Source organism: Phacochoerus africanus, chromosome 3 (genome assembly GCF_016906955.1).
Source record: "Phacochoerus africanus isolate WHEZ1 chromosome 3, ROS_Pafr_v1, whole genome shotgun sequence".
Taxonomy (NCBI): Eukaryota; Metazoa; Chordata; class Mammalia; order Artiodactyla; family Suidae; genus Phacochoerus; species Phacochoerus africanus.
Genome location: NC_062546.1, coordinates 21,615,159 through 21,627,950, shown reverse-complemented (window position 1 = coordinate 21,627,950; position 12,792 = coordinate 21,615,159). Strand labels below are relative to the sequence as shown.

At 39.4% G+C, this 12,792-nt stretch overlaps 1 protein-coding gene across 3 annotated transcripts in view; it reads left to right on the top strand.

Annotated features, from left to right (window-relative positions):
- The window catches only part of RALGAPB (Ral GTPase activating protein non-catalytic subunit beta), a 102,430-nt gene that overhangs the window by 73,074 nt on the left and 16,564 nt on the right, over positions 1 to 12,792 (top strand). For all 3 annotated transcript variants that reach the window (XM_047771107.1, XM_047771106.1, XM_047771105.1), the window contains 2 exons: positions 1,467 to 1,676; positions 7,267 to 7,425. In XM_047771107.1, coding sequence (XP_047627063.1) covers positions 1,467 to 1,676; positions 7,267 to 7,425 — 369 coding nt within the window. The remainder of the gene's footprint in view (positions 1 to 1,466; positions 1,677 to 7,266; positions 7,426 to 12,792) is intronic.

Below are 12,792 nucleotides of genomic sequence, written 5' to 3'. Positions count from 1 at the left end.
AGACTACACCTGCTAATACTGTAAGATGGGCCGGGGAAATGGTAAATAATAGAGTAAGGCCCTAGAGGCAGTAGGGTCAAGAGTCTGTGTGCTTGTGTTTAGAAAAGGGATACTTGGAGTTCCTGTCATGGCACAGTGGAAACAAATCTGACTAGTATCTCTGAGGACGAAGGTTTGATCCCTGGCCTCACTCAGTGGGTTAAGGATCTGGAGTTGCCCTGAACTGTGATGTAGGTTGCAGACACAGCTCAGATCTGGCATTGCTGTGGCTGTGGCATAGGCCAGAGGCTACAGCTCCAGTTAGACCCCTAGCCTGGGAGTGTCCATGTGCTATGGGCGAGGCCCTAAAAAGGCTTAAAAAAAAAAAAAAAAAAAGGAAAAGGAATTTTTCCGGTAAGACGGGAAAGAAGGAGAGGGTAAGTGAAGGTTCAGAGCCATTTAGAAGTGGGAAGGAGGGATATCGAAACAGCTTATGTAAATTTTAATCTTAGTTCTTAGCAATGAAATAGAAAAGCAAAGATGGTTCTTAAAATTGCCAGGCAGCCCAAATAGGTTAAAGTAGTATTATCTGTAGTAAGGTTATTTAACTTACTCTGGTGACTTTCTTCAAAAGTCCTTGGTATCTGGAGGCATAAGTTAAAAATTTGAATGTCGTGGAGCCTGACAAGGTGAATATGGAAGCGTAAGGGACAACATAACAATTGTCTGTGCTTAGGAGAGGGTATTAATACATCAGATTTGGAGATTTCATTTTGGGTGGGAAGTTGGTAAAGCCAGGAGGATGCTAATGGCTTTGGGGAGAGGTTGGTTGCCTCCCAGTGATAGTCTTGGAGGGTGAGGATGTGGGTGAGCTGGAGGAAGGGAATTTCAGAATTGTAGCTCTTAGAAGTGCAGCACATCTGAATACGAAGTGTGTCATGGATGGCCAAAGGTGTGAAGCTTGAGGAGGTTGTAGGAACATAAGCCAGGTTGTTCACTGAAAAGGATGGCACTTTAACAGAATCGATCAGAAGGGAAGCAGAGGGGTCAGGGGAAGTCTCCACTAGTACGACTAATCCACATGGTTGTGGACTTCAAAACATGGGGGGATCATTGCAGGATGAAGATGGACAGGGGTACGGAGGAGGGGGTAAAGTGATCTGGGAATTGGCAGGCATCTGGCAGAGAGCAGCAGCTCTGCCATTGTCTTGCCTCTGTGAAGGGAAGCAAGGACAGAATGTTTCGTTTACAGCAAGGAGATGAAGGAGGAATTTTTAAGGCTGTAGGGACGTGTTTTGGGTATTTGTTTTAACCTCGAAATGGATTTGCTTGGTTGCATACTCTGTACGAAACTGAAACTAAATGTTCATCACTGAAAGTTATCTTCATTTACTTTGTTACTTGTAGCTTTATTTTCATTTAAAATTAAGATTAATCCTATCACTTTTATAATAGTTCTAAAAAATGAAATATTTGATTCATTCCAGTTAGAAGAGAGGCACGAAAAATTAAGGAATGGCATGGCCCAGCAGATTGCTTATGAGATACACCTTGAACAACAAAGTGAGGAGGAATTACAGAAGAGAAGTTTCCCTGATCCGGTTACAGATTGTAAGCCCCCTCCTCCTGCCCAAGAATTCCAAACAGCACGTCTTTTTCTTTCACACTTTGGATTTTTGTCCTTAGAAGCATTGAAGGTAATTTTCATAAACTTTTATGAGTGAATATATTCATAAATAATATTCAACTGATGATAATGAAAGCAGTTTTCTGAGGATAGGAGGAATTTAAAAAGCAAAAATTGTTTAGTTTCACACCCTTCATGCAAGTAAATGAAATTCTGGGATGCTGCAGGTTACAGTCTGAGCTCCGAGACAGTTTTCCCATGAATGTACTCAGTTCTGAGAAGCCTGCCCTGATAATACATCCACCTCTGAATTTTCCTAGGTGGTGTAGGACTTATCTCACACGTATTAATGAAATCTATAGATAATTAGAAAAGGAATGTTGAAACTTCCCCCTGTAAACTTTCCTGTTGACCAAATAGGCTACAGTTGCTGACTCTGCTCTTTCACATCACTTTCAGTAAGCACTTGTTATGTTGTGCAGCTTCTAAGATCAGACTATTTAGGTTTATGTCCTGGCATCACTACTTACCAGCTATGTGATCTTGGGCAAGTTGCCCAACTTTTCTGAGCCTTAGTTCCTCATCTGTAAAATGGGGGGTGATAAGAATTTTCACCTCGTTGTGGTCTGTCGGGTACTTCACACCTGAAGCACTACAATACATAGTACAAAGTAAGCCAGGCTCTAAGGTAAATATTGCCATTGTTAACTCTATTATCCTCAAAACACTTTTACAAGAAAAGTGATGCTGTCTCTAGTTTACAGATATGGAAACAGGGCCTCAAAAATGTGAAATAGGATGTGGATTTAGAGCTTGTACTAAGGCCTATTTGTTTTGAAAAGCGCAACCCAGGATTATCAGGCAAGAAGTTGCTTATTGCACAAGCTGCCCCTGCCTTTAGTCTCCATCAGCTACTAGGTTAAAGGCCATTTAACTTCTTAGGAAAGCAGAAGAGAACATTGCTGTCTGAGTTTGGATTTCAGCCTGTAGAGGAAAAATATTTTTTTACATTGTAGAAAATTGAGTTAGTGGTGGGGAGTAAAAACAAAACAAAAGCAAAAAAGTAAACCAAAAAACCCTAAAATGCAGAAGAAAAGAGCAGAGAGAGGAAAATAAGGAAAAATATACTGGTAAATGTGGAAGGTAAGAGTTCCCCTTGTAGCTCAGTAGGTTGTGAGCCCAACTAGTATCCATGAAGATATGGGTTCCATCCCTGGCCTCTCTTAGTGGATTAAGGATCTGGCATTAGAGTTCCCTTCATGGCTCAGTGGTTAACATACCCAACTAGGATCCATGAGGATGCAGGTTCAGTCCCTGGCCTCGTTCAGTGGGTAAGGATCCAGTGTTAACGTGAGCTGTGGTGTAGGTCACAAACAAGGCTCGGATCTGGTGTTACTGTGGCTGTGGGGTAGGCCAGTGGCTTCAGCTCCAATTCAACCCCTAGCCTGGGAACTTCCATATGCCATGGGTGCGGCCCTTAAAAGCAATCAATCAATCAACCAATCAATTTTTAAAAAGGATCTGGCGTTACCATGAGCTGGTAGGTGTAGGTTGCAGAGGCTCAGATCCCACATTGTGGTAGCTGTGGTGTAGGCCAGCATCTGCAGCTGCTATTCAGCCTCTAGCCTGGGAACTTCCATATGCCACAGGTGTGGTCCTTGAAAAAATGGAAGGCAAAGAACCAAGGTACAATCTACAAATGATTAGTGGTATTCCAAGTGGAGAAAATAGAACAGAGTAGAAACAGTAAACAAAAAAAATATTAGAAGGAAATGATTACATCCTGTGGACTGAAGGGAGACAAGAAGAGCCCTAATAGCCCTGTTTCTGAAATGGCAGTTTTCCTTTCATGTTTTATTTTTATTTTTATTTTTTTGTTTGTTTTTGGCTATACCCAAGGTATGCAGAGGTTCCCAGGCCAGGGATTGAACCTGTGCCATAGTAGCGACCTGAGCCACAGCAGTGGCAACACCAGATTCTCTTTTTTTTTTTCTTTAATGATTTTTATTTTTTTCCATTATAGCTGGTTTACAGTGTTCTATTTTCTACTGTACGGTAAGGTGACCCCGTCACACATACATATATACATTCTTTTTTTCTCCATTATCATACTCCATCATAAATAACTAGATATAGGAGTTCCCATCATGGTGCAGCAGAAATGAATCCAACTAGGAACTATGAGGTTGTGAGTTTGATTCCCTGGCCTTGCTCAGTGGGTTAAGGATCCAGCGTTGCCGTGAGCTGTGGTGTAGGTCGCAGACGCGGCTCAGATCCTGCATTGCTGTGGCTGTGGTGTAGGCCGGCAGCTATAGCTCCGATTTGACCCCTAGCCTGGGAACCTCCATATGCCTCGGGTACGGCCCTAAAAAGCAAAAAAAAGAAAAAAAAGTGACTAAATATAGTTCCCAGTGCTATACAGCAGAATCTCATTGCTTATCCATGCAACACTAGATTCTTAACCCTCTGAGCCATAAGAGAATACCTCTTGTTTTCTATTCTAGTTGAAACTTTTAAGCTTTCAAGAAAATAATTCTCATTCTTTCTTACCTGAGTCAAGACATAGGAAAAAGTCAGAAAGTAACCTGGTTTATTTTATGAATCTTAGCATATCTCTGATACCGTAAACCTGACAGCGCACACCTACAAAATATCTATAAGCTGGCCTTACTTAATGCATATATGTGAAGAAGTATTAATGAGAATGATAGTACAGCTGAACTCAGCAGCATGTTAAGCAGATTAACTTCTACAACCAAGTAAGGTTTACCCTAGGAACTCAAGGAGAGTGAATTATTGGTAAATATTAGTAAGGTTATTAAAAAAATAATTTGATCCTATGTAGCAGATCAGTCAATAAAACAATGTCAGTATTCAGTCAAACAATATTCACTCTGATTTTTTTTTAATGAATAGCTTTTTTTTTTTTTTTTAATGAATAGACGAAAACCCCAAAACTTTGCCTAGGCCAGTAATGTAGATCTCTCTAAATGGCAGCCTGTTTAAGAAATGGGATGGGAAATGAGGAAACTAGAACCATCCTTTGTTAAAACCAGAGGTAAAGCATATCTGTCTACCTTGCTTACTTTTTTTTTTGTCTTTTTGTCTTTTGTCTGTTGTTGTTGTTGTTGTTGTTGTTGCTACTTCTTGGGCCGCTCCTGCGGCATATGGAGATTCCCAGGCTAGGGGTTGAATCGGAGCTGTAGCCACCGGCTTACGGCAGAGCCACAGCAACTCGGGATCTGAGCCACGTCTGCAACCTACACCACAGCTCACGGCAACGCCGGATCGTTAACCCACTGAGCAAGGGCAGGGACTGAACCCGCAACCTCATGGTTCCTAGTCGGATTCGTTAACCACTGCGCCACGACGGGAACTCTCTTTGCTTACTTTTTAACAGTGAGTTTTTTAGTTAGTAGAAAATTATTTTAATTTTTAAATAATTACAGATTAACACAAAGTTTCAAAAAAATGTGCAGGGAGGTTCCATCATAGTATCATCTTTAAGAAAGTCAATGAAATATTAAAAGAAACTAAGTAAGAGGAAAAAAACCATAGGAAAGGAAAAGACAATTCCCAGGTAATATATTTTATATTTAGACAGCCATAAGAGAATCAATAGAATGTTTAAGGCAAATGAAAATTAAGATCAGCACACATGCGATACAAATATTAATGACTATAGCTGTAATATACAGTTAAAAATATGATACAAAAATAACTCAGTTACAATTGTGTTACTGACAGACGTTATCCTAACAAAATGTGTTAGGAGAAACACCTAGAGGAGAAAACTTTAAAAAGTTATTAAGAGATATAAAATATGTGCATTTCCTGAATTAGAGGATCATCCAAAAGAACAAGTTGAGATAGCTTATTTAAAAAAAAGAAGAAGAAAAAGGAGGAGTTGCCATTGTGGCGCAGCAGAAATGAGTCCGACTTGGAATCATGAGGTTTCGGGTTTGATCCCTGGCCTTGCTCAGTGGTTTAAGGATCTGGTGTTGCCATGAGCTGTGGTGTAGGTTGCAGATGCGGCTTGGATCCTGTGTTGTTGTGGCTGTGGCTTGGGCTAGCAGCTGTAGCTCCGATTGGACCCCTAGCCTGGGAACATCCAAATGCTGAGTGTTCAGCCTAAAAAGCAAAAAAAAAAAAAAAAGAAGAAGAATGAGGCAGATTTGTCCTATAAGGAATATTATAGCATGCTGCAGGTCCACAGTTCCTTATCCATGATTTCAAAGTGAAAAATGAAAGCCAGAAGTTTTTTATATGTTTATAGAAAATTCGTCTAGTGGCAAAATTTGACTTGAATTGACATGAGGCTATTTGTAGTCTTTACTTATTTCATAGTGTGGAATACTCATCTGTTTGACTGCAGAAATAGTATGTCTTTGACCATAAGGTGTTGCCTCAACCCTTGTTAGGAATGTTATATAATAGATGAGAAGACCAAGCTCACAATCCTTGCTAATTAGAAAAGAGTAATCCTTGCCTTCTCTGGGGATGCTTTCCTGAGAAATCCATGGATGGCATAGCCTGCTGGGCAAGATCAAGATCTCGAAGAAGATAAGGGATTGGGGGGAAACAAAACAAAAATACTTAAAAAAATTAATAGACTTTAATTTTGAAAGCAGTTTTAGGTTTGCAAAACAACTGAGTAGAAAGTACAGAAAATTCCCACACACCCTGTCTTCTCTACATACATGGTTTCTCCTGTTATAACATCTTACATTGTTGTGACACATTTGCAACAACTGATGAACCAATAGCGGTTGGGTTATTAACTGAAGTCCATAGTTTACATTAGAGTTCACTCTGTGTTGTACAATTCCGTGGGTTTTGACAAATGTGTCATTATGTGTGTCCACCATCATAGTGTTTGACAGAATAGTTTCACTGCCCTAAAAATCCACTGCAGTCTTCCTAGTCATCCCTCCCTCTCTACCTCCCCCAGCCCCTGACAACCACTGTCTTTTACTGTCTCCAGTTTTACCTTTTCCAAAATGTCATATAGTTGGGATCATATATAGACTGTAGCATCTTCAGATTGGTTTCTTTCACTTAGTCATTTGCATTTAGGGTTTCTCCATGTCTTTTTGTGACTTGATAGCTCATTTCTTTTTATCATTGAATAAGATTCCATTGTATGGATATATCGTCTACAGAAAGACATTTTGGTTGCTTCCAAATTTTGGCAATTATGAATAAAGCTGCTATAAACATTTGTGTGCAAGTTTTTGTGGGGTAAATACCAAGTTATACGATTGCTGCATTGTATGATAAGACTATGTTTAGCTTTGCAAGAAACTGCCAAACTGCCTTCCAGCATGGCTGTACCATTTTGCCTTTCTGCCAACAATGAATAAGAAAAAAAATACACACAATTTTTTTCTAGAAGCATGATATGTTATAGAAAAAATATGATTTTAAATTATATTCGTAGTGCAATCTCAGTTGTCTCTAACAAAAAAAAAGGCAAATGAGAGAACTGAAAGGAAGTAAAAAGAGAGTTTCTGTAGTTTGGGGTTATGGTTTTGCTTATTCCTGCCACTCTATAATTTTTTGTTTTACTTAATGTTTATTAAACCATGAGCAAATATTGCTTTTGTAATTGAAACAGTGAAAAGAGACAGTAATTTTCTTTCTTCTTCCTTTGGTGATAGGAACCTGCAAATAGTCGTCTACCTCCTCACCTTATTGCACTTGACTCCACGATACCTGGATTTTTTGATGACATGGGGTATCTGGATCTCTTGCCATGTCGTCCCTTCGACACTGTTTTTATTTTCTATATGAAGCCAGGTCAGAAAACAAACCAAGAGGTAAGATTTCTGAATTTGAGGAGGTAACTTTTTATGTTGTAAATTTAAAAAATTTTACATGGCTTGCACTTACCCATGGTGGGAGATGAGTTATTCCTGATGCTTAAAGACTTGTGAACCAGTTCAGAAACTGAGTTAGTGAAAACTCTGATGCTTGGAGTCCTGAGTCTTTTAACTCTTAGCGAATGTGATTTAGAGAAAAGCTGTAGAGTATCTTCATTTTCCTTAAGGAATTCAGATTCATAAGACAAAAGAAACTAAAATAACAAAGGTTAACCACGAAAAGCTAAAGCTAGGCCTCATTACCTAGCAACCGCTTTTTACTGAACATCTTCCCTGTGGCTCACTCAAGGTGCCCGAGTACAGAAGTAAATAACAATCGTTTCTCTTAAGGAGCTCACTTTCCAGGTAACTTCATAAACAAATGGTTTCAGTTGAGGCACCCATAGTGGTAAAATAACACCTGAAATAAGGTAAAAGATGAAAACGGAAGACACAGTAAAGCACTGTTGGATACCTGTCACAGAGAGACTAGGAGGAGTTCCCTGGTGACCTAGCAGGTTAAGGATTTGGCATTGTCACTGCTGTGATGTGGGTTCAATCCCTGGCCTGGGAATTTCCATATGCCACGGGTGTGACTAGAAAAAAAAAAAGAGAGAGACTAGGAGAAGGATGAAGACAAATAAGATAGGTAAATAGAAAACTGAGAGCAAATGGCAAGAGAGTAAAGTATGTATCAGAGATGAATAGTAGAAACATGGAATAGGTAGGTAGTTACCTGCTGTGACCAAGAAAAGGCCAGGAGTTCCTGTCATGGTGCAGCAGAAACAAATCCAACTAGGAACCATGAGGTTGTGGGTTCGATCCCTGGCCTCAGTCAGTGAGTTAAGGATCTGGCGTTGCTGTGAGCTGTGGTGTAAGTCACAGACACAGCTCGGATCCTGTGTTGCTGTAGCTTGGATTGGACCCCTAGCCTGGGAACTTGCATATGTCATGGGTGTGGCCCTAAAAAAGAAAAAAAAAAAAAAGGAAATTTCCCAGAATATTTATTTATACTGGAAGCACTATTTCAGCTTATTGGTGAACTACTGGAAAAGGAGAAATTTCTTTTTATGTTATTGATTCAATAAATATTTACTCAGTGTCTGCTGTCAGGTGCCATGGTTATAGTGGTGAACAAGATCTACAATGTTTCTGGCCTCCTAAAACTACTGTCTAGAGGGAAGAGAGATGATTAGGTAAACAGCCATAGTAAAGTGTGCTAAAAAGAACATAGTATAGGAGCCATAACAAGAAAACTTAACTTGGTTTGAAGAGGACGTCATGGAAAAGACTTTTAAGCTAGTGTTTGAGGTGTACATTGACAGTAGGTAAAAATGTAGAAGCAGATTATTACTAACCAAGTATTATCGTGTGTAAAGGCCCTGGAGGTGAGAGAGAATCCTCTCTTTGCAAAATCGGTTATGGGTTCCAATTTGCTTGGAGCTTGGGAAAATGTGGGCTGCTGGTGACCAGGGATGAGATTGGTGGAAATTTTGCAAGATCCTCAAGAAGTGGATTAATTGCAGGGGCTGGGGATCCATTTTGAAGGCAGTCTAATGCATGGTTCACATGAGAATAGTGGGGCCATTTTTCTACTACCTGTAGAAGAAGACACAAATCCTTAAGGAAAATCTTATACCAGTTTGTTTCCTTAGCTTTCTAGGGACTCAGGGTGACTAGAAATCAAAAGATTCTCTGAGGCCTCCTTTAGAGTTGCTGAGACCTGCATTCCCTAGCCACAGGGTAGATTTAGATTGATTTCCAACTGCCAGCCAGTGGCCTGCAAATTGAATTTGACCAAATTTTTAGGAATTGTCTATCTAAAAGTTTCACTTCTGAATAAAAATTTTAATTGGAAGAAAATTAGACCTGGCCGTCAAACCTGTATTCTGGCACTTGTAAGAATATGAAGGGATATGGGTGAACTAAATTGAGTACACTTCTGAAGAGAAATGTGTAAGAGATGTTGGCCTGGCACTGATGCCCAGTGGGTTGAGAAATAATAGATGTAACATCCCACATTTTGGCTTAATTAGGCTACTGGATGGGCTTACCAAAGGTTAGCATTTTATGAACTACATCAGTGATCTGTGGACTGGCTGCATCAGTACTTGGAGGAGCTTTTAAAAAGAGTGATTCCAGGATCCTGTCCCTGCTGATAGGAGTAGAAGTTCTGGAGTGGGCTAAGAGAATCTTTTTTTTTTTTTTTTTTTAACTCAGTGTGTTTTATTACATTTATTGTTGTACAATGATCATCACAACCCAGTTTTACAGCATTTCCGTCCCAACCCCCAGCCCATGCCTCCCCCCAACCCAACCCAACCTGTCTCCTTTGGAAACCATAAGTTTTTCAAAGTCTCTGAGTCAGTATCTGTTCTGCAAAGAAGTTCATTGTATTCTTTTTTAAGATTCCACATGTAAGTGATAGCATGTGACATTGGTGTCCCACTGTCTAAATTCACTTAGCATGATAATTTCTAGGTTCATCCATGTTGCTACAGATGCCATTATCTCATTCCTTTTTATGGCTGAGTAATATTCTATTGTGTATATGTACCACATCTTCTTTATCCACTCCTCTGTTGATGGACATTTAGGTTGCTTCCATGTTTTGGCTGTTGTATAGACTGCTGCAGTGAACATTGGAATATACGTATCTTTTCAAGTTATGGTTTTCTCTGGATAGATGCCCAGGAGTGGGATTGCTGGATCAAATGGTAATTCTATTTTTAGTTTTCTGAGGAATCTCCACACTGTTTTCCATAGTTGTTGCACCAATTTACATTCTGACCAATAGTGTAATAGGGTTCCCTTTTCTCACATCCTCTCCAGCACTTACTGTTTGTAGACTTTCATGACTGGCCATTCTGGCTGATGTGAGGTGGTATCTCATAGTAGTTTTGATTTGCCTTTCTCTCATAATGAGTGATGTTGAACATCTTTTCATGTGTTTTTTGGCCATCTGTATGTTTTCTTTGGAGAATTATCTACTTAGATCTTCTGTCCATTTTTTGATTGGGTTGTTTGTTTTTTTGATATTGAGCTACAGGAGGTTTTATTATTTTGGAGATTAAACCCTTGTCAGTCACTTCATTTGCAAATATTTTCTCCCATTCTGTGGATTGTCTTTTCATTTTGTTTAGGTTTCTTTTTCTGTACTTAGACTTCTAAGTTTAATTAGGTCCCGTTTGTGTATTTTTGGAGAATCTTTTTTTTTTTTTTTTGTGGTCTTAATTAGGGCCATACCCATGGCATATGGAGTCTCCCAGGCTAGGGGTCCAACCAGAGCTGTAACTGCTGGCCTATGCCAGAGCTGCAGCATCACAGGATCTGAGCTGTGTCTGCGACCTGCACTGCAGCTCATGGCAATTCCAGATCCTTAACCTGCTGAGCAAGGCCAGAGATCATACCGTCATCCTCATGGATGCTAGTCAGTTTCATTAACTGCTGAGCCATGACGGGAACTCCTGTGGAGAATCTTATGTTTAAGAAATTCCCCAGGTTATTTTGATACACTACCCCCTCCCCGCGTCATTTTTAATTTGTAGAGGATTTATCATTTTCCTTCCTTTAGAATGGGATTTTTAGCAGCAGCACTACTGCTCTTTTGGTCCAGATAACTCCTTGTTATGGGATCTGTCTTATAAAAATAGGGCATGTAGCAGCATTTTTGGTTTCTGCTCACGAGATTCCCAGCAGCACCCCACCAGTTGTGATAATCAAAAATGTCTTCAATGATAAAAACTCTTACCAAAGTGGGTATAGAGGGAACATAACAAAAGCCATTTATGAGAAACCCACAGCAAATATATAAAACTCTGGAGAAAATCTGAAAGCCTTCCCGCTAAAATCTGGAATAAGACAAGGATGCCCATTCTCACCCTTTTTATTCAACATAGTACGGAAGTCCTAGCCACAGCAATCAGACAAACAAAAGAAATAAAAGATATCCACATTGGAAGAGAGGAGGTAAAATTGTCACTGAATGCAGATGACATGATACTATATATAGAAAACCCTAAGGACTCCACACAAAAACTACTCGAACTGATCAATGAATTCAGCAAAGTAATAGGATACAAGGTTAACATTCAGAAATAGGTTGCATTTCTGTATCCTAACAATGAAATATTAGAAAAGGAATACAAAAATACAATACTTTTTAAAATCACACCCCCAAAAATTAAATACCTAGGAGTAAACCTGACCAAGGAGGTGAAAGACATATATGCTGAGAACTATAAAATGTTAATCAAGGAAATTAAAGAGGATTCGAAGAAATGGAAAGATTCCATGCTCCTGGGTTGCAAAAATTAATATCGTAAAAATGGCCATACTGCCCAAAGCAATCTACAGATTCATTGCAATCCCTATCAAATTACCCATGACAGTTTTCACAAAACTAGAATAAATAATCCAGAAATTTATATGGAACCATAAAAGACCCAGAATTGCTAAAGCAATCCTGAGGAACAAAAACCAAGCAGAGGCATAACTCTCTCAGACTTCAGGCAGTATTACAAAGCCACAGTCATCAGGACAGTTTGGTACTGGTACCAAAGCAGACATATAGACCAATGGAACAGAATAGAGAACCCAGAAATAAACCCAGACACCTGTGGTCAGTTAATCTTCGACAAAGGAGGCAAGAATATAAAATGGGAAAAAGATAGTCTTTTCAGCAAGTGTGCTGGGAAAACTGGACAGTGTGATGCAAATCAGTGAAACTAGAACCCTCACACCATACACAAAAATAAAGTCAAAATGGCTTAAAGATTTAAACGTAAGACAAGATTCCATCAAATTCCTAGAAGAAAGAGAACATAGGCAAAACGTTCTCTGACATCAACCTTACAAATGTTTTCTTAGGCCAGTCTCTCAAGGCAACAGAAATAAAAGCAAAAATAAACCAATGGGACCTAATCAAACTGACAAGCTTTTGCACAGCAAAGGAAACCATTAAAAATAAAACAAAAAGACAACCCCCGGAATGGGAAAATACAGTTTCAAACAATGCAGGTGACAAGGGCTTAAACTCTAAAATATACAGACAATTATACAACTCAACAGCAAAAAAGCCAACAACCTGATTGAAAAATGAGCAAAAGACTTGAATAGACATTTCTCCAAAGAAGATACACAGATGGCCAATAAGCACATGGAAAAAGGCTCAACATCACTGGTTATTAGAAAAATGCAAATCAAAACTACTATGAGATACCACCTCACACCTCTCATAATGGCCATCATTAATAAGTCCACAAATAACAAATACTGGCAAGGATGTAGAGAAAAGGGAACCCTCCTACACTGTTGGTGGGAATG